Source organism: Micropterus dolomieu, linkage group LG10 (genome assembly GCF_021292245.1).
Source record: "Micropterus dolomieu isolate WLL.071019.BEF.003 ecotype Adirondacks linkage group LG10, ASM2129224v1, whole genome shotgun sequence".
In the NCBI taxonomy this organism is placed as follows: domain Eukaryota; kingdom Metazoa; phylum Chordata; class Actinopteri; order Centrarchiformes; family Centrarchidae; genus Micropterus; species Micropterus dolomieu.
The window spans coordinates 17,644,191-17,666,703 of record NC_060159.1 but is presented as its reverse complement, the minus strand read 5'-3'; the positions used below and the strand labels follow the sequence as shown (position 1 = coordinate 17,666,703).

The 22,513-nt window shown below is 40.4% G+C and overlaps 1 protein-coding gene across 4 annotated transcripts in view; it reads left to right on the top strand.

Moving 5' to 3' along the window:
• The window catches only part of LOC123977290 (glutamate receptor ionotropic, kainate 2-like), a 64,503-nt gene extending 42,294 nt beyond the window's left edge, over positions 1-22,209 (top strand). For all 4 annotated transcript variants that reach the window (XM_046059865.1, XM_046059864.1, XM_046059863.1 and 1 more), the window contains 10 exons: positions 349-492; positions 1,311-1,418; positions 1,573-1,686; positions 1,824-2,030; positions 3,273-3,496; positions 7,221-7,339; positions 8,283-8,500; positions 9,817-10,042; positions 15,978-16,228; positions 19,495-22,209. In XM_046059865.1, coding sequence (XP_045915821.1) covers positions 349-492; positions 1,311-1,418; positions 1,573-1,686; positions 1,824-2,030; positions 3,273-3,496; positions 7,221-7,339; positions 8,283-8,500; positions 9,817-10,042; positions 15,978-16,228; positions 19,495-19,659 — 1,776 coding nt within the window. In that variant the 3' untranslated portion in view covers positions 19,660-22,209. The remainder of the gene's footprint in view (positions 1-348; positions 493-1,310; positions 1,419-1,572; positions 1,687-1,823; positions 2,031-3,272; positions 3,497-7,220; positions 7,340-8,282; positions 8,501-9,816; positions 10,043-15,977; positions 16,229-19,494) is intronic.
• Positions 22,210-22,513: the final 304 nt, after the last annotated feature.

The following is a 22,513-nucleotide window of genomic DNA, read 5'->3' as shown; positions in this document are numbered from 1 at the left end:
TGGGGGAACAGGCACACCCATCAGGAACCATTAGTCTTCACAGTGACAGGCTGGCCTTCCACTGAGAGACTCTCCCTGGCGGAGCTTTCTCATTGCCTCAGACAGTAGCTGGGTATTTTTACTAACAGGCAGAGACACTGTGCCATTTGTGCGGGGCATTTACTGCTAGCATTACTCCTAATTTATGTTCTCTTGTCCTGACTGGAGAGTAAAGCGAGTCACCCGAGACATCACACGATTTCTTATGTTCCTCGGCAGGTGAACAAATGGACGGATTAAAGGTCATGTGGACAGATGTATTGGCAGGTGTTATAAAATTGTCTAATGATACTACCTCCCTGTTTGCAGACGGATGCAGCGCTGATGTACGACGCCGTGCACGTGGTGGCAGTGGCAGTGCAGCAATCGCAGCAGATCACCGTCAGCTCCCTGCAGTGTAATCGCCACAAGCCATGGCGCTTCGGGGGGCGTTTCATCAGCCTCATCAAAGAGGTACAAGGCCATCAGTGCAATCAATGTGCACCCTGTCTTGACCTCTGACCTATTGAATCTGCTGAACACTGTAGTTTGGGCATATTATATTGACCAATCACATGTTTGCAAACAATTCCTTTGTAAATCACTGGCCTTTCTGTGAGCTCAGTCGCACATTTTGCATCACTGTTTTCATTTTGTGATCATCATGATAGAACAAACACCCAAACAAGTTTATTGCTTATTCTGTTCTCAGCAATATGTTATCTAAATGACCGCTGCATTGTCCACAGTAACGACATGTTTTTTATGTGATGTGATGTGTCTCTTTCTCCCACTTTTTCTCCGTGCATATCTCCACCTGTGTTTATATCAAAGCCTCTGTGTGTGTCTCCTTAACTCTAGTCAGGGTCAGCCATTTGCTTTGTTCTATAAAGCTCTTTCATTCTGTGGATAGTATCATTGCAGGTAATTTTCAGAATGAGCCATTGTGGTATCTGGCACTTCCTCCCCCTCCTTTGTCTGCTATCGCTCTCCATGCCCGTCTGTTCCTCCAATGGCTTTGAAGTGAAACTTCAAGCACAATGAACCACATGCATAATGAACTCTTACCTGTCAAACCTGCTTCTATTCTCGCTGCTTTATTGTTTCTTGTTATGTTGTTGAGATAGACAGTGAGGGGAGAGTCAGACGGAATTCATAATTGGGACAGAAAAAGTTTTATGGTTAGCGGTAAGATTGATATTCTTGAGAAAGGCGATACCTTAAGGTTAATGGAATGACGGTGCTGAAAGCTTGGGATGTTAGTTTATTATGCTGTATGCTCCTGTATTTAGGCACACTGGGATGGTTTGACAGGACGTGTTCTCTTCAACAAGACCAATGGACTGAGGACAGATTTTGACCTGGATGTCATCAGTCTGAAGGAGGAAGGACTGGAAAAGGTGTGTTACACATCGATGTAGTTGATGCTGTGTGGCTTCTGAGTCTTACAGGGAAAAAAAGAGAAAGTGTGGGTCTGGAAGCTTTAAAGCATTATTTTTCCTATCGGTAGACAAGACAAGGTGATATAAACTTGACACTGAATTGTTTCAACAGATTGGAACATGGGATCCTCCCAGCGGTCTGAATATGACAGAGACTCACAAAAGCAAGACATCCAACATCACAGACTCTCTGGCTAACAAATCCCTGCGCGTATCCACCATACTGGTAGAGACAGCCAAATGAAAACACGAGCCGCACACATACACACACACACAAACAAACACACAGAGGAAAAAAACAGCTCAATATCGAATACAAAACAGACAGACACACTTGTACACCAATTTATTTTCCCTGAACAGGAGGAGCCATATGTGATGTTTAAGAAGTCAGACAAGCCTCTGTATGGGAACGATCGTTTTGAGGGCTACTGTATCGACCTGTTAAGGGAGCTCTCTGGCATCCTGGGCTTCCGATATGAGGTGCGATTGGTGGAAGATGGGAAGTACGGCGCCCTGGATGAGAGCACAGGCCAATGGAACGGCATGGTGCGGGAGCTCATGGACCATGTGAGTCAACCATCACCAGGGTTGCACATAGTAAGATGCAGAAAATGCAACAAAAAAAATCCATCTCTAAATATAAACAAATTAATCTTTTAATAAGCAGGATAAGAAACATTTTCTAGCAGTTTTATTTACTAGGCTGAGACGTGGGTAATTGATTGCTTCAATTCATTTTAATTTTGCTGCTCTTCATTGCTAGTTGATTCAAAACAATAAGAGCTAAACGTGTGTGCAGTTTCTTAACACTCACGTGGTGCTTTTTTTAGAGCGTAAAATTGAAAATCTTCTGGTTTTAAGTATTTTCTGTAATCAAGTTAATTAATTTCAGTGCAGCAACCTGCTTTATTCCTTGTTGTTTGAAGATACTCACTCATATTTTAGAAAGTATCTCAAACTGACTATTAAGATTTTTAAAGCTGGAATATGTCATGTTTGAAAGCGGAAATAACACATTTTTCCTCTTACAAATGAGAAGTTGGATTCATAAGTGATTAAACTCTATTTAAATACATTACAGCCTTACTTGGTCTGCTGTGACCATTTGCTTATGGTGGCTAATGTCAGCAATATTTAGGTAGATAATGCTGTGTAACTGAAATTACTGAGTCAAGTGGCTGACTTCATTACTTCATTTTAGCATTCAACATTATTCCATAATTGTCACTTGTGGTCACATTGGATGCTGTTTGGCAAAGTTACATTGGCTCACTTTATGATAATATATATATATTATAGTTAGTTAGCATGAGCAGCAGGAAACAAAAGAATGACAGCTACACAATCTCAGAAATCTTAAGCAGAACATCTAACAAAATAGAAACTATAAATCTGGCACTGTTTGACGAGTAAATCATTTCTTGGAGGGATTATGAAAAAATAACTCAGAGTAGGCGCTTAGCACCAAAGACGGCTAATCTTGCGCTCGGAGGAGACACAGGGTTTATTTGTCACAGATTCATCTAATCTTAAAATTGTTGCCTTAGTGACTCACCTGTGACACTACATAAGAAGGCTCAGACATGTAACCTGTAATTTCCGGAAAAATTCTTAACTGCTAATCTGAACTAATGACCCTGGCTATTTTCTCTCCTCTGTCATGACTCTACCTCCTGCACGCATTGACCAGCTGTAAAACAGAAATAAGATGTTAATTTGATTGGTTGTCTTTTATTGGTGGACTCAAACACTCTTCCAAACCCCACCACCGCTACCGCACCCCACTCCATCCCTATTATCTCATTGCAGAAAGTAGACCTTGCAGTCGCTCCTCTGGCCATCACCTATGTCAGAGAGAAGGTCATCGACTTCTCAAAGCCCTACATGACGCTGGGGATAAGTATCCTGTACCGCAAGCCCAACGGCACCAACCCCGGAGTCTTTTCCTTCCTCAACCCCCTCTCACCCGATATCTGGATGTATATTCTGCTGGCTTGCTTGGGTGTCAGTTGTGTGCTGTTTGTCATAGCCAGGTAACATGTCAACTCTCCCTTTCCCTTCTGTCCTCCCTCCTTCCTCCACTTTCTTCTCCCCTACCTGTTTGCCTGCATTCACTAACACACAGCAGTTGCTCCCTCCGGGCATTAAGAGGGGAATTTATTCACTGAAAGTCATTGATCTGTGACTGGTGGAGAAAGCACTCCTGCAGAAGGCAGCCTATTTATTCTTAGATGAGTTAAGTGATGTTGATATGGTCTACAACAAAAGAACATAGCATCTGAATAGGTCACTTTAAATGACCATACCAGTGTTTGTACATGTTTGCTTATACTTTACCCTACTGTTGATCATTTTACAAAGTATACCAGAGGCTTTTAATTCTATATTTTATATTAAATACTAATGAAAGTTATAGACTGTGGCCAAAACAACAAATCGCAAGGCTCCCACAAGCTCTTGAACTCACCACCCAGAAAAGGTTTTGAATCACTCCATTGTTTTAGTTTTATTATCATGCATTGATACAGTAGCTCTGATGCAAAAAGAATAATGTGTAGTTGGTAATAAAGAGGAGTAAATGTTTACGCTGATTTCATCACTTACTGTGATATGAAAAACACTGGTATGGTCTTTGAAATCAGCTGATTCCTTGCACTATTTCAGGCATATTTGCACAAGCATCAGCCGCTGTAAAACCAGCTACCCATTATATATCTCTTAATCAGCTGTGGGATATGTGCAAGTGCAACGCTGACATTGTACAATTACAATTCTTACATATATCCTGATGAACCAACCCCACTAAAACCCCTGATGCATGACCGAAATGTGTTTTAACCCCAGGGCTCCTCTTCTTCTGTTTTGATCCTGAGAGGTTTGGGTTTAATGCACATTTCATCAAATGTTACCGGCAAAATGATCACATGAGAGGAAAGCAGCAACTGTCACCTAAGTTAGTTCAGAATATGCAAATTATACCCATAGCCCTTTGTTTCCACGGTTGGTCGGGGTAAGTGATTAGCATGCAGTTATATTGATATTCTTCTGGTTGTAATGAAATGGCCTCGGCACTTTTATTAAATTATAATGCTCTTGTCTGCATGCATGCATTGTACCTTTTTTGCACACCATGGCATTAAATAGTGCTTGTCCTCACAGTATGTGACCAAAAATACTCAGCGAAGTTTAAATGTGAAATACAGTGCTCTCTACAGTTAGCTGGCCGCTTCTCTCATAATTGTAGTATTGATTGCACGGCCAACGATTGATTGGTCAATCCCCCAAATGCAGAGTATATTATTTTCTTTAATCCCCTGAAAACAGAGTGAATGGAGTAATCTTATGAGGGTTTCGCACAATAAAACTCTAAACACCTCAATCTCACCACGGATTCACATAGTTGAACCGCTTCCCACACACATACACACTAAATAACTCATCTCATTTCAAGCTCCAGAGAAATAGATATCATTCTGTGGTTCCTTCTAGCTCTGTTTGTGATTGAATTGATTCCTTTCTTTATTAACAAAACAAATGGTATTCTCTCAGATTGCAAAACCTTTTCCGGTGTAGAAAATGTCCACCTGCCAGAATAAATTGATGATTTAAATTGCATTATAACATGTTAACATGTAATTACAGGCTGTTGCAGTTTTGCAGTCCAAGTCCCGGATGTGTATGATTTTAACACCCCCAACATAGACTCTTCACTTGGCCTGAGAGAAGAAAGACAGCAGATCTATAATGCCAGCCAGAGTAATTGAATTCAACAGTTAATGGAGGGAGCCTGTTGTGTTATTGTGACAGGGGACGGGCGAAGGAGAAGAGGAACAGGAAAGAGGGGGGGGGATCTTTTTAGAATTCAGTGTGCAGTCCGACATGTCCCTCATGCTCGGTGTGAGGAGGTGACCTTACGTCCGCATGTTCCACATACCCCTCTTCCTGGAGATCGGTGTGCAGAACACGGCCCGCAGGAATACAGGACTGCTCCAGGCAAAGGTCATACAGAGGAGCCGTCGGGCCTGATGCATACAGAAAACACATTTATACACCAAGAGGGACAAACGCAATCCAATCAAGAGTGTGTTGTATAGATTAACTTAAGAGATTTACTCTACCTTACCTACGGCACATATTGGATGTCACCCACAATTGGCCTCAGGCTACAGCTCAACATTATATGTAACGTCTAACAACATCATAAATAAATCATCACAGAAAATATTTGACTTTGAGATGAATTTGATTGAGCAAATGCAAATACCCTGTTGCTACCACAGACAAATGCACGCCCACAAAGCTATAAAGGCACATACGCAAACATTGCTGCGCCAGAGGCTTGATACACACAGGCATAAAGCCACACACACATACGAACACATGCAAGCCCACACACTGCATTCCGCACAGCTCCACAAGGCCATTGTGCCGTTTGAGTTGTCTGTGGTTCCAAGGAGACCGAGCTCATTGACATTCCAGCAGATCAGGCATCCTGATGGGGTTGACAGGAAGAATTATAGAGTGTCATCACAACCATGTCCACGTAGACCATTCTCAAGGGGACGGCATAGAAAATAGCTCTGAAGGAAGAGCAATATGACAAAAATGTTTCTGCATTCACAACGCTTGTAAAATAAGACTGTTAATTAGGCTGCTGCAACAACAACAAAGAGGAAATGACATATCTGTATGTAGATCTACAGCAGTCATGTAGTGTGCTGCCATTAAACAGCCATCATATAACATTTGGTTTGGTAATGTGAAAAGCTGCTATGAGTCTTATAAATTTATATATAAATATATATATAGTATAGATATATGTGTAAATGTATGTTCCTGTGCATCTCTTAAAGTGCAGCTGACAAATGGCATCACATTTCTAGGCAGTCTGAATACCCAGCCCACAGGTTTAGCATGCAGCATGTTGGAGAAAAGCTCCTAAACTGCCTTAGCTGATGGACCCCTCAACTCTGCATAAGCAATGTTCCCTCTATCACCCACTTCGGCACAAACTCAATCAGTTTCTGATGCTTAACGCTAACCCAATCACCCTGCGCTAATGCCATGCCACTTTTGCTTAGGATAATAAATGAGAAATGTCCACAACTGACCTGAAGACGCTGACAATCAGCCAAGGCAGGCAGCAGGAGGCCGGGGGTAAAAGGGGCAGGTTAGTAAGGAAAGAAAGGCAATCGGGGTAAAATTAGGTGCAGGTGGTTGGGGTAGGAACGGGGGAAAGAGATGAAGGTGTGAAGGGAGTGTGAGAAAAGAGGGAAAGCAGCTAGGGAGTGGAAGAGTAGCGATGGCTGTTGGGAAACCAGAAAAGAAAGCCCCATTTTCGGGGTGTGAGGAGGATCACGCATCCGCAGAGTAACGGTGATTGCAGTTGCTGGGGGATACACATTAAGGCTCCTGAGTCAGTGAATCCAAATGAGTTCCAAAGATCATCCCGCTCTGGGACATTATCACCAGTGACAGTGTTATTCCAGCCTATTGATCTGTTCTCACAATAAACTGATGGCATTTGAATATGCCAATAAGATGAGCTCAGCCAAAGCCAAAATTATTTGCTTTGGTCTCTGCTGAAGCTTCAAACCTGAGGCCACAACAAGGATTCTTACACATTTACATTCCCTTTGTTCCTGCTCACAAGTGTTTTAAAATTTATGTTTTATGTGCCGTTTAATCTGCACCAGGGAACACACTGTTCTTTGCCTTGTGCTGACACATCTGTCTCTGTGCTTTCTCCTTTTACAGGTTTAGCCCTTATGAGTGGTACAACCCGCATCCATGCAACCCAGACTCTGATGTAGTGGAAAACAATTTTACGCTGCTCAATAGTTTCTGGTTTGGAGTTGGGGCTCTCATGCAGCAAGGTAGTTGCCTCAGCCTGTGGCTGCTGTTGCTCTGTGGAGCTGAAGCTCTCTGTATCCCACTGTCTCTGAGGGCTGGCTTGTGTTATCCAAGCCAGTGGCAACAGAGAGAGAGCTCTGGGGGTCCACTGCGAGGAAGACAGAACAATTTCTTTTTAAATTAATCAACTCATAGGAACACAGTATTCTATCCTAACCTATATGTGTATATGAGGGACATATTTGAACAGCAATAATACCACTTGAGTAAAATCAAATATCCTCATTTTAAAACCCTAGAGATAACAATGCATATCAATGGGTTTTTTTGTATCAACTTAAGCTCAAAAATCTATGACTACTGAGATTTATTCAAATTATACACAGACTGTAAATATGTTCTTTATCATAGTAATATTAGTCCTACAATACCCAGTGTCCTCACTCCTTGCCCTTGGCCCATCAGCACCTCGAGATCAGTGGGGTGTGGAGTCAGGATGTGAGGTTACCTTGGGTACATGACTCTCTGGCCCAAACAGCCTACAACTTCTCCACACTGTTTGAAATCATAAATATTGAATGTGTTTGATTGGATGTGAGTGATTTATTCAAACACTTTGTTCTCAGGAGACATTTTGAAATAGCTTTTCTTCTCTCGCATTTTCTAAAGCTCTCACTTGTGACCGAGACATGATAATTTCACTTGTTTGAAATCCAATGATCATCTTGTTTTGAGAGCTCTCTTGTGAACTCTTCTTGAAGCGAGTGGCGCATCCGCCTGAGCTGACGACTTGAGGAGAGTTCTTGAAACAAGTTTGACGGTTTTTAAGTGAACTAGTCTTATCTCGAGCTTTACATGTTAAAAAATAAACTACAGTTAAATACAAGACTAGACTAATAATGAGGACTTGCTCAGAAATAAAACATTTTGCAGTAACACTCAACCCTGACACTTCCCTCACACCAGGCTCAGAGCTCATGCCCAAGGCCCTGTCGACTCGAATAGTGGGAGGCATCTGGTGGTTCTTCACCCTCATCATCATTTCCTCATATACGGCGAACCTGGCTGCCTTTCTCACTGTGGAGAGGATGGAGTCGCCTATAGACTCAGCAGATGACCTAGCTAAGCAAACTAAAATCCTGTACGGGGTGGTGGAGGACGGTGCCACCATGACCTTCTTCAAGGTAAAGTGGTCTTCTTCTCTCACTTATTAAAGTTATAATCCTTAAAATTTTGGTCCTAGTTGATTTGGCAATACCTCTGGTAACTGGTGTTAACAAAAAGTGTTGTTTAATATTTCAGCGAACTCTCGGAGCAGCTACTTTGCTATAAATACAACCAAGACTAACTGGTGGATCTGTTTACTGTGCAGCCAAACAAACTCACATTTTGATAAAGAAGTTGGTTGCTGCAAGTAGTTTTCCAACCAACAGCAGGGCACAGCAAAGGAGTTGGTTAGCTTGCTGAGGAGATGGAGGTGTCTGTGCCTGTTTCTGCAGCTCTTTATCTAACAGCTCACTGCTCCCTCTGGTTCCATGCCTCCCTGCAATATTTAAAACTGATTGGCTGTCAAAAAATGACCATGTCCTGTTTTGTAGGTTCATTTTTGATGGGTGGTCGCAGTTAGCACTAACCTTGGTGAAAAATACATTACATTTTCTGAGTACTTCACATTAAAAGCCACCCAATGTTTCGCCAGTTGAATACTTTTAATTTGATCTAGCATCAGAAGGTGATGTTGGGGATGAATTTGCAGTAACTGAATCCAGCTCTGGTATGATGTTAGCAGAGTGAACAGTGAGGCTGTTATCAGTGAATGTGGATTATATGCATATTGTACATTGCTCCCTGTGAATTGCTCAGCGCAAGAATGGCTGACTCTGCCACTTTCTAACTATTATGTAAAAACATAGGTGTCATTTACACGGGGGACGCTGGGGACATGTCCCCATCACTTTTTGAAATGGCTGATTTTGCCCCCATCACCTTTTGAAAGCATTTGCTAAAATGTTCTGAAAATACCTTGCACCAAAAAATATTAACTAACAAATAAAAATGCTTTGAGAAAGGTTTATTTACACAATAAGAAAATATTCAATGCAATTCAAATATAACAAAAAAAGTAACTTCAGCTAAAAAAAACAAGCAGCTGATTACTGCATTATATTTTGTTATATTTCTATATTTATGAATTGTCACCTGCCAGCTGAATTTTTTCTTTCCTTTATATAAATACAGAAATCATGCAAAGATACAAAAATAATCTCCTCTTGTTCTTGTTCATCGTCACATCTCATGATCCAAGTGTATCATCACACCGTTAATCCCTTATGTTCTCACCACTTTTCAACACAAAGTGACGCCCTTGTGTAAAAACAATGTATTTACATTCTGTTCACACTGAAAAAACATCATAACAACAAATTTAGAGTTCACCACCATATTTGTTCCTATTACCGCTACCAATCTCCTTCCACTTCCATTCTCTGGTATCTTGTAGAAAACAAAAATCTCCACCTATGACAAGATGTGGGAGTTCATGAACAGCAGGAGGCAATCTGTGATGGTCAAGAACGTGGATGAGGGCATCCAGCGCGTCTTAACCTCAGACTATGCCTTCCTTATGGAGTCCACCACCATCGAGTTTGTCACCCAGCGCAACTGCAACCTCACACAGATCGGAGGCCTCATAGACTCCAAAGCCTATGGAGTGGGAACACCTATGGGTAAATGACCACAAACCTCTATGTGCCTCTGTGGTGCCTGCTGTCTTTTCAAAACGCTTTTGAAAAGCTGTATGTCAGAGAGAGATGCTGCAGATAATGTGTGACAGATAAAGGTATATAGTGTGGATGATGGATAAGCTCTGAGAGCGGAAAGGTTGACCTTTATTGATGGGGTCACAGGTATAATGGTTCAACAGCGTAATGAAACCGAATAGCTGAAGAGGCTGAATTTATGGATAAGGTTAAAATGTGCCCAGGGCCTAAGAAACTCTGAGCAAGAGAGCTCTGCCTTACAAAGTGTGGGTTTTTTCTAGCCATAATGATTTTCTCACAGGATTATTTACAGACTAGAGAAGCAGACCTGGGTTAAACAATGTTCACAAATACTTTTAATGGTGTGTTTCAGCCTACTTTGGAGTCACGTAAGGCAAGATTGTGAGCGCAAAAGCAACCCAGAAAGTCAATTTAGTGCAATTCCCTCTGACTTACTTGACACTGTCGGAATTGGACTGAGCAATAAGCAACAAAACACCTCAGAGAGTATAAAACGGGAACTAAGAACTTTTTTCATCTGCTCATTTGACCTGGTTCTTGTCAATAATTTGTATTCTGACATTTTAAAGTGTCATTATCCTGTGCTGAGGCAGAGGAGCTAAAACCATCAAAAGCATGCTTTCTTTTTAGTTTGCACTTTAGGAAATTATAAGAGATCTGTTGCATACAAAGCAGTCTTTATCAGGGTTAATAAACATGCATCTTACAACCCTGGCACCCCAGGGGACCCTAGTGAGAACCTGGTGATGGTTTCAATCCCAGTGTCACGGAGGTCAGAGTGGTCATGACGAGGCCACGGAGAGCAGTGCAAACAGCCGTAATAGCCACATTTATCATCAGTGATATGAAGGCCATCAAAATATGGAGGATTAATTCTGTCCATCCACATCTGGACCCGGCGGCTGTTGATGAGTATGGGACAGTTATGGATCTGCAGGGATGCCATGATCGCCGAGGCTGTAACAAAGCTGAGGTGATGCTGTGAAATATAGTCCCACTGTGGCCCCATAAGTGCAGAAGTACTTACATGGATGCCCTTGAAATGGACACACAGTCCTATCATGGGTCAGTTCTATTTTTATTCATGTGGTAATATAGTGTATAAAATATACGACTACAAAATATGTTCCAAATCACTTTAATTCAGTGATAAGTGGTTTAGTATTTTGTTGGATAAAAAATAATGAAGAAAAATGTCTGCTTTCAAAGTTATTACTGCCCACTTACTCATTTCAATCTCTAATTGAGATGTTCATTGCTCTGTATTTCAGAAATAAAGCTAATTACAGCCTTGAAAAAGTTTCTTCTGTGATAGAAGAGGTCTTAAGTGACTTCTGTTTTAATGCCAGGAGTCTTCTTGGAAGAATGGGGACATTTTATTTTTCTGATGGTCTCCTTGTTTTCTTGTGCCAAACACCATGAGAAGCAGTGGTGGAAAGTACCAAAGTTAAGTACAAATCTGTGGTATTTGTACTTTACTTGAGTATTTCCATGTCGTGCTACTTTATCCTTCTACTCCATTACAATTCAGTGGGAAATATTGTACTTTTTACTTTACTATTTACCAGAGGTGGGGGAGTCGCAAATTGAACACTTGAGACTTGCTTGACTAAAACAGATAAAAGACTCGACTTGACTTTGACTTGGTATTCATGACTGGAGACTTGACTTAGACCTGAGACAAATGTCTCGAAAAAAGGACTTGACTTTTTTATTAAATAGTTGCATTCGCTCATTCCAACGTTTGCGGCATAATCCCGCAACCATGTGTGCTTTCACATAGCAATCCGGTTCTCTGGAATCTGCTTTACAAATTAAGATTTTTGCGCACAAAACATATAAAGTGCTTATAAAATATTATGCTTTGTCAAAAAATACTAGCAGTACTAACAGTAAAAACAAGTAGAGCAAATAATAATTATAAATAATTGATTAGTCAATTTACAAAGCAAATGAAACTACTGTATTTTGATAATTTTTAAAGGCAAAAAATGCTGAAGACTTCTTGATTCTGGCATTTGAAATGTGAGGATTTGCTGTTTTTCTTTTAAATTATTTTAATTTGTGTTTTGGGCAGTTCTCACTATTTTTAGATTTTTTTACAAACCAATCAATCAATTAATCAAGAACGTAATCAGCAGATTAATCCATAATGAGAATAATGATTAGTTGCAGTCTGATACAAAATGGTTCCAATTAGCTCCACCTCAATCAACTAAGGCAGTAAAATTCTTCTTACACACTGATGCCTGACTAATGATAATCTAATAATTTAATTTGTAATAATATATCTGTCACAGGGGGCATTTTTCTGCATTGAGTATAGTTAATAGTGGAGTTAATATTTTAGAGTGGTCATATTATGCTCATTTTCAGGTTCATTATTTTATCTAGGCGTACCCTAATTGGTTTACATGGTTTAATTTTCAAAAAACACTATATTTTTGTTATACTGCACATTGCTGCAGCCCCTCTTTTCACCCTGTGTGTTGGAAGCTCTGTTTTAGCTATGGAGTTATGCATCTTACTTCAATTTGATCTTTGTTTGAAGTTTCCCAAAAGCATTGTTGCTAACTACGGTAGCAACTTCCTTGGTTGGAACTATGCAGTTGCGACGCAACTGTTTCCCAAAACCCTAGTTCGAACTTAGTTACCACCATAGTTCGTACTACGAACCATCGTTAAGCGACGCAGGTGTTCCCCAAAACCATAGTTCCGACGATCGCTCGCACCAACTGTCGTTAAGTTGCATAGTTTGAACTACAGCTCCTGACCTGTGGTTAGAAGCTTAGTTCACGGTGACTACGCCACAGATATGTTGCTGTACAAACATATTTAAGGTGAAGATATTTTTAAATGTAGTTGTAAAAGTACTTTTAAATGTATTTGTCGGGTCATGGGTAGGGTTGCATTATTTCAGTACTCATATAGCCCATCTGTAGACCATCAACAAACAGGTTAACAGGTGTTTTTCTCACAGATTACCCATCTGTTCACAATAATAATAATAATATTAATATTAGTTACCCAGTGCAAAGGTTAAAGGGATTCATAATAGTGTTAAAGTGTTTAAAGTGCACGAAGATACTTGCAGATTAAACCTATTTTACCTATCTTGTAATCGCTAATAGTTCTTAATTTTTTCTTCTAAGTTATAGACTATATGTAGGCTAAATAAAATGATTAGTTTATATATTATTTGTATTGGTGATTTCATTAATACTATTGTTGATTTTCTTTTTATTGCCAGTACGACTATGATATGAAAAGCCTAAATAATGAGTTAGCATAATAATGTCACTTAATATCGGTCACAACTGACATATTTAGGTAGAATATGACAACGTTTTGTGAGTTTCATGCGGTGAAAGTGAGACGAACACACCTGAAAACATGTTAGTTTGAACTACGTTGGTTCAAACGAAGTTAGTTCAAACCACGGTGGTATCACGAGAAAAGGCACACCATGCCAGTACCTAGTTAAGGACTACTAACCAATCAGAAGCAGAGTTGGGCGGATCCTGAAAAGCTGTAGCCAGGGCTTCGCTTCAGCTGTACATGTCCCCCGCTGCAGCTTAGTGTGTATCTCCACTGGTTTTCACTTTTGAGGGCGTGTCTGACTAGTTGCTAGACAAGCATTACGATGCCTATTACAAAGTGAAGCAGATAGTTTTTGGAAGTAAAGGCTGGACTACAGTTGAGCTGTTTTCAGGCAGTTGAGGAGCAGTGTTTTCTGTGGGAGATAGTAACTCCCTTGGGATGGACTTTTTCACTTTGCAAACCTATTACATGCAAAAAAGATATATAATATATACACAACATAAAGGAAAGGGGGAAAGCCAAAAAGCATTAAATGACCTCTGTAAGTACATTTTCTTGCTTATACTTACAAACGTTTACTATGTAAGATTAAACACATGACTTTCATGTGTAACTGATTACTTATATCACGTGGTAATAATGCTTTTATTTAAGTAACGGCTCTTAATACTTCTTCCGCCACTGATGAAGACTTGATCCTTCATGTCAACCTGTAGCCTCCAACTTTTGCCCTGCTCAACACTGTTTAGCAGCTCATTCCCTGTAGGGCTGTTACAGCAATAAGCCAGAACAAGCCGTATAATATGTCTTAACCTTTTAGTGCTTGTCGGTTCTCACATGTCCTGTTCCCAAAATGGAAATGCGTCATCTTAAGCTATGGACCTAAACTGTGATCACATTAATACTTGAGGCCAGACAGTGTGGGAGTGATGGATGTCCTCTGGTGTTGAACATCTGTCAGGTAGTTGTGTATGCACAGTGTGTCAAGCACAGCGCTTTTCCATTTGCCCAGGCCCCGCTCTCCATATCCTCCTCTCTAAGGACCCATCCTATTAGCATTTATCTAAGGCCTGCTTTGTTAGGCCATCATTAATCATTTGAAATATGAGGGGAGCCAGAATCAGGGGACCCGGATAGATCTCTCATCTTCAAATGGAGCAAGCATATGCTTTTCCCATGCACGTGCACATGCATGTACTCCACATTCAGAACAGTACATATCTTCTGTACGTGCACAGAATGAATGGATGCACTCAAAGTGTGCACGTCACGTAGAAAAGCAGACGTACTCATAAGCACACCACAGCCAAACTCACAGAAATACAACACGATTTATGATCAAAGAAGTAAACACTGATATGCTGTTCAGTGGCAGTTTGTGTATAATTTTCAGTTTTTGTATTAATGTCTCCTTTGTCAGTCCAAATACACAGCGACATGGAGATGAAAGGATGATGGATAGCAATATATAAATGATAGATGAGACAGAGAGGGAATTAACTAAAGGGGCTGACAGGCAAAACTCTATGAGAGCAACAGACGAAGTGATGCTACCTGCTACCTGGGGCCATATTGGGTTCCTTTGCCTCGGAGTTTTAGCACAAAATGTTCCCACATGTTCGTAAAATGATTTCTATTATGTCTGAATTAATCTCTTTTAAGTCACTCTGAATAAGCACACAAGCCAAAATGTCTAAATTTGGAAAACGTAAAACCAGGCGCCATTATGTATGAGTTCTAAAGTCACACAAATACACTAACAAGCTTTTAAAGCAGTTTATAAATGAAACATGAGCGTTCACAGTAAGTATTAATCTTTCTTGGCCTGGGCAGAGTGTGGCTGCTGCGCCGCAATCGGCCGTGTGTTGTGTCACACACACTGTGGATGGGAGAGGAACACGACCCCACTAGGGTACAGCAACGATTACTCCTCCTTTGATCACGCCAACACCCACTGTGCCTTAATGCCTTGTCGCTAATTCTGGCGCCTTCCCACTGTCTGTGGATTTGGGTTCTTTTACTCATCATGACATTAACATGCATAAAAAACACACATACTGATAGAGAAGCCCTATCTCAGATACACACATATAATCCCAAACACACATGCACCCATGTAATGTACACCCCACTGGGCATCTCTGTTCTTCCTGTTTATACGCACCATTTATAGCTTATGAAAGCGTGTGCAAACAGCAGCTAATTCGTCAAAATCAACAGCAGCTCTGCCACACAAAGCCAAGTCTTCGTTGCCAACTCCCAGTGCATTATAATTCACACACTGCAGAGCGGAGTGAGAATTTTGGAATAACTCTGTGAATATAGGGATTAGTGGGATTTGAAGAAGGACTTACAAAAAACTCCCTCTAAGCAGCCAACAATAACAAAACAGGTTATATGATCACATGCAAGCCAGAGCATGTTTCATACACCCACCGCCACTGGTTATATATGGCCTACTACTCAACAATGACTTTGCTAAGCATAATTAGTTGGGGGGTTTTCATATCCGGTTATTATCCATGTTCACTAGTCTCGTGTTGTCTTTTTCTCCTCACAGGCTCCCCGTACAGAGACAAGATCACGATAGCCATTCTGCAGCTGCAGGAGGAAGGGAAGCTGCACATGATGAAGGAGAAGTGGTGGCGAGGGAACGGCTGTCCCGAGGAGGAGAGCAAAGAGGCCAGTGCTCTGGGGGTGCAGAACATTGGTGGGATCTTCATCGTGCTGGCTGCAGGACTGGTGCTGTCAGTGTTTGTGGCTGTAGGAGAGGTCCTTTATAAGTCTAAACAGAATGCCCAGCTGGAGAAGGTATTGGAATCTCGGTGGCATGAGGCTTGTTAAGAATTAAAGCCTTTGCTATAAAATCTTTGTATTCTGTGCCATATATTTAGTTGTTTCTAAACAGAATTCCACCATTTTGCTTATGCTGGGTTTCATTTTGGGTTTGAAATCTTTCATTCATCACTCATCTCTATTCGTGTCTCGTTTTCTTATTTTATTTTTTAAGGTTATGAATTTAACAATTTAAACCAAATTAACTATCAAGTACACAATACATTCTGTATTGTGCACTTGTAGTGTGCTTTTAGTTTGCGCTTCTGTTCTATACACATGAAATCAATATACACATGCCCATATGTACATTTGTCATGGTTACTATAATTGTTCCTTCTGTCCATATTGGCTGTGAAGAGATCCCTTGAGCTTAAGCTAATATAAAGGGTTTCAGACATCTGGGTTAGCCAGAGGTTAGTCTCTTTAGTACGACATTCCTTCTTGTGTTTCCTTAGACAGAATTTCCTTGTTGCGCTGCCATGGAGAGGAAATAATAAAGTTACATCATTTTGTACTAAAAAACAATTTAATTTGTCTAACCACTAATGTATCATATTAGCCTCAGTGGAAAGTTACAGTGCATTTTTGCATGGAAGGAGGACTGTGGATTTTGTGCCCCATCTACTAATTTCAAATCACATCAGGATGGGATCTCTCCGCAGCCAGTATGGACAAGACAAATGATTACAGCAATCAAAAACTCTTCCAAAGTACATATGGACATGTGAGTGTTGTTTTAAGCCAGACTTGGGGGAAAAAAAGTGAACTTGTCCTCTGGTCTCAAGATTCACCATGCATACAGTGCAGCATATTTGCAGCGCTTTTCTCCCCCCTCTGGTTATGTTTCTTTCTAGCTAAAGACTGAATATATTTCAGACTGTTCTATCTGTGCTCTATTTTAGTGCTGAGTGCACATGATTCATCACACAGCGTGGAGTATGTATTTTAGTGCACTTTAACTTGTACAATGATGTTTCCATATAATTGTGAAAGTCCTTTTGAAAGCGTGGTTTAATTATTTACATCTACATAATTAGCACAGCGCAACGGCGTGTTACTTTATTGCAATAGTCATTAGTTTCTTGCTTTATTTTAGGGACCGCATATGTTTCAGAGCACATCTTAGCTATCATTAATCAAGAGCCGCAAGAGTGGGTCACAATATTCAGATAATTTGCAAATGCCACATTCTCTAGGCTGCCAAGGTGCTAGTAATTTACATTCTGACAACAAGCATCTCCTCTATTTTCTTTCCCTGCCAGCCTCCTCCACCCTAACATCACCAGCTTTTTTTACCTCCCTCATTCTTCTTATTTTCTCCATCACTCTAATCCATATCTCCCTCATTGTTTTTCACATTGTTTCTTTCTCTTTCACCCACCCTGGTCCTCTCTACTCCCGTAATCACTCATCTTCCCGAGTATACAAAATATCTCATTCATACGCCAGACACACATATGTAAATATGGAGAAAAAAACAGAAATACCTGGTGCATAAGCCACCTACAGATATCCATCTCACACACCTACGCACATACACAAACGGAAAAATAATAGCTTCATACTTTACTGCTCTCCCTCCTCTTTTATATCTCCTCTCCTCCTACACCCTCTAAGAATTTGAATTAGATTTTGCATAATCAGAACGTGAATGTATGTGAATTTCTCTTGGCAATGTCAGCGCACAGGCATATTGACATCTTATAGGATTTCACACCACAAACATAACACAGGAACAACAGAAGCTCATATTATAAAAGTTACATAACACTTGTCACTATGCGAGTGGTTGATGTTTTAAAGGTACATGTATTTTTGGATGTAATCTGCCGGAGTGGATATTTTGTCCTTTATTCAATATCTTTACATTTTCTGCTTGCACGCCTAAAATTGGCGGGCGGGGGGGGGGAGTGTTGAATGTTTCTGTTAGATCTTGGCATGCTGCAAAAGGCTCTGAAACAACATTCAGACCTTTGTTTGAAAATCTGGGACACATCAGACCTTTAAATGAAGACCTGCTTCTCCAAAAATATTGTTTAGGAATCAAATCAAGAGGTTCAACTTTATTTGGTCTTTTCAAACTCAGCTTAAGAGTTTTACATGAGTCAGTCTTGAGACTCAGCTTATTTTCAATTCAATACTCACAAAATGCAATCTATCATCGATTGCTGCTACATCTATGTTACTTTTTCCTATCTTATTTTGAGCTTGCTGTTGGTCACTCGCAAGTCTCCAAATTTCATGAAAGTGCAATGCTAAATTGCTGTAGTGCCTCTTTAATACTGTGGTGTAGGGTTAGAGGTGGCAGTGCCATCATGGCTGTGGTTGCTAAGTGACTTAGGCCCCATCCACACTATTGCATTTTCAAATTAAAACGGAGACCTACGTTTGCACCTCCAGACTAAAACGGCGAAAACTAAGACCTAAAACGGAGAAGTTTGTAAACGCTGCCGACCCTGTTTTGCGTTTCGAAATTCCGTAGGGCGTTTTAGTGAAGATGGGCAAAAACGGAGGACTTGGCAAAAACGGAAGACTTGGCAAAAACGATGACACAGACGCTCACGCTCGTCTCTCTGATTGGATGTAATCAGTCGTTTTAATATAGACGGAGATCACCTCTGATACGCAGCTAGAACGCTGGTGTGGACAGAGATCATATTCGATTTAATTCTCCGTTTGTAAATTAAAACGGAGTAGTGTGGATGGGGCCTTACATAGCAGCTGATGGTGATTTATAACAGTCAGATGTAAATATATATTACATTCACTCAACTGACAGTATTTAGATTATAACAACATAAAAACATAATATTTAACACTGGATACGTTAATTATAAGATTTCTTTTTTTATGCTAAGTGCCAGGATGGTCTCTTGAGATCAAAATATTTTTCCTGGACAACATGGCAGCATCAGGTTTCTTCCTTTCTTTTCACATTAAATGCTTTTGGGTTTTTTTTCCTCATCTAAATGATGGATCTAAGGATAGAGGGTGTTAAATATACTGTACAGATTGCAAACCTTGTTGTAACCTGTGAATCTGGGCTAAGGCATAATTACACTATATGGTGAAAATGTATCTCTACATTTTTGTACTTTTGGTCTGGAGCTGGGTTTAATGCCAGTATTCAGTTTTTCTGAATAAGTCAACACTGCATCAGAGTTGCATAGAGTTGAGTAGTATGGCAAACAGCATGGCTCCAGCTATAACTTTCCCTTCTTTCCTGTTGCCTTCTGCAGCGATCATTCTGCAGTGCCATGATGGATGAGCTGCGTGTGTCTCTGAAGTGCCAACGCCGTCTCAAACAAAAGCCTCAGCCGCCCGTCATCGTTAAGACAGAGGAGGTCATTAACATGCACACGTTCAATGACAGGAGACTCCCAGGAAAGGAAACCATGGCATGAACACTGAGCATACCCCGAACACACCCCTCACTAAAAACCATGGAGGGGTGACGGGGTAAAAAAAAAATGCTGACTTAACCACAGACTGAGGTTAGCACTCAAAACAGGATTCTTTTGAACCCACTTGCTTATGTAGACTGATGTTTCCTGTGGAAATATAGATACCTGAGCAGCGTCACCTCACTGTGACGTTCACTTTTAGAAGGGAGCTAGAAAGGAAAGACTGAGAAGTACGTAAAATGAAAGAGGATCAAAGCAGATATGGGACAAAACATAAGTCTGACCACACTAGAGGTGGACTTAAACACTCACACTTACACATAACCCATATACAGACACACAGACACACACACACACACTCATCTGACACACTTGACACTTGTGCAGAAGAGAAAACTCTATTGTGACAGTAACACCAGATGTAGTTTTTCTGTTGATGTCAATGCCCTTTTGTCTTACATCCATGTGTGTGTGTGTATGACACCATCGGTCCCTCCCTTCAGTGACTTGAGTTTCTTTAAAATGATTTGAACAAAAGCACTAATCTCACACCAACAAAGGGAACGGTAGTCAGGGCCAAATGGTTTACTATGAACTGATGTATAAAAATGATATTTAGTTTGGAATCATCCATGCTGACCTTGTCGAATACTCATCGTTTTCTTCTGTAATGCCTTTATCGTGCCAAAGTTCTGCCATTGTAAAGAACTTTCTACCATGCCTGTTATGTTCAAAGCCTCTACAAGCAATGTATACTGTCAAAGTCCTTATTCATGTTTGTCCTTACACGCGATTGCAGTTTTCACTCTGTATCAGTTGTTGTTTAAAATGCAGGATTTCTACAAAAAATGTTTGTTTTTGTACAAGAACAAGAGGTTTTGTAGTACTTTGTATCATGGTAGCCCCTCATGTGGACAACATATGTAGCAGATACCAACTCAGCCCTCAAACTCTAACAACTGTTTCCTATGGGGCTTCAAACTCTGCTGTGTAGGGTTCATTCCTCTCATCAATCAGAGATTCAGTCTTTTGTCTGTCAGTATCGTGGGGCCAGCTGTACATACTGTCTGGAGACAATGTGGTGGTTTTTGGTGGGTAAAAACATTGAAACTGAAAACTAAGTGGGAGAGGCGGTGAGTCATTCTAGAAATTGGAACAGTGCTTCTATCAGCAAATTCCCGCTGAGGTGTGGTTAACTATTGGTAACTATGATGAGTCACCATGAAAGACGTAGTAAAATATGCAGATGTTGCTTCTTAAAGAAAAACAAAACAGTAGTTAGGTACGAGGCTACATTTCAGCCCTAATAGCCTGCAAAAATTCTAGTTTTATCATGGGAGCATTGACTCGTATTAATACCTAAAAATCTAATTGTTGCACTGGAAGAACTTTAATCAAAAAAAAAGAAAAAAGGTCGAAGTAATCCCACAGCACTGACAGATTGTGTTTCAGAAAAATAAGACTTTTGAGAACTCAATAATAGACAACATTGCATTGTGGACAGCCAGAGAAAATTAATTATTGTCTATGAAGAATACAATCTCCACAGAAGGTCCTTTAGTAGCTGTTTTGGAGCTTTTGATCACATCACATGATTTTTCTTGGCGGCAAATGAAATTCGCTCAGTCTTCTCACTGTCAACTTTTAAGCCAATAAAATTGGACAAATGGAAAAATTGGACATCTATCATTCCAACCAGGCAAGGTTTTCTCCTGAGGATCACTATATTATATGATCAAAGGCTCCAGAACACGTACTAACTGAGATTGTTTTCTTGGCTGCTGCTTCCAAGGTCAGGAATTAATTTTGAACCACAATGATGGGCGACTTGTTGATGTACATATGCAGTAAATCTGACGTGGGAATAATCCGCACTTTTGCTATGTTAACTTAGGCGGAATGTTAACATAGCAAAAGTCTCACCTCGGCTCATTTGCCAGGTGTTGCTCCACTCATATCGCCTCAGCCTTTAGCAAGTGGACGGAGCAGCTCATTGAGCCACTAATTGTCTCCAGATGTATATTCTATTCACAAAGTGACACAATCATGTTTGGCCCCACGACACATCTTGTCTGTTGACTTTGTTTCATGTTGCGAAATGACAAGCATACATGGTAGGTTAGTTCTTCACGGGCCCTGTCTTGCTACACTACCCAGTTAATCATTCGACCCGTTATTCCAGGCATTTCAGAGACCAAAAAACAAACACAACGCTAGTGATGACATCTCTGCTGTACATGAATGGATAAAGTTAATGACCCTATAGTCAATGTTTTTTTTAAAAAAACTAAAAAAAACGCATATACACATTATGAAAATTGACAGGGAAGACATAATCCTGAAACTCATTGGCGTTCTACCAGTGATGCTTGTCATTTTCCACACAGCTAAATCTAGTGGTGCGAGCTGAAGTGATTGAATACCTGGAAACATTTATTAGAAACGACTCCAAAGGCTTGGCTGTCCTGTCGAAAAACAAATGCGAGCTCATGGAATTTGACATTGATGCAAGGTTTTACAAATAATGTCATTAAAAATGTCATAATTGTAGTTTTGTCTTATATTATTCATACACTTATTCATTTTCTTTTGGTAACAACTGCACAGAAGACAGGAAATGTTTTGGTAACTCATTTTAGAGTGCTTCAACTGATGCCATTAAGCATAATGATGAGCATTATGTCTTGCAATATTCTGAAATGTCAGGCTCTTCTAAATTGATTAAGTGCCCAAATGCTTGATTTGTATTATCCAAAGGAGTGCATTAGGTAATTGCTAAATTGTTAATCAAATCAAGATTGTAAGCATGTTGAGAAGCTGTTTCTGACTCGCTCAGTGGTCTATCTATCCACCT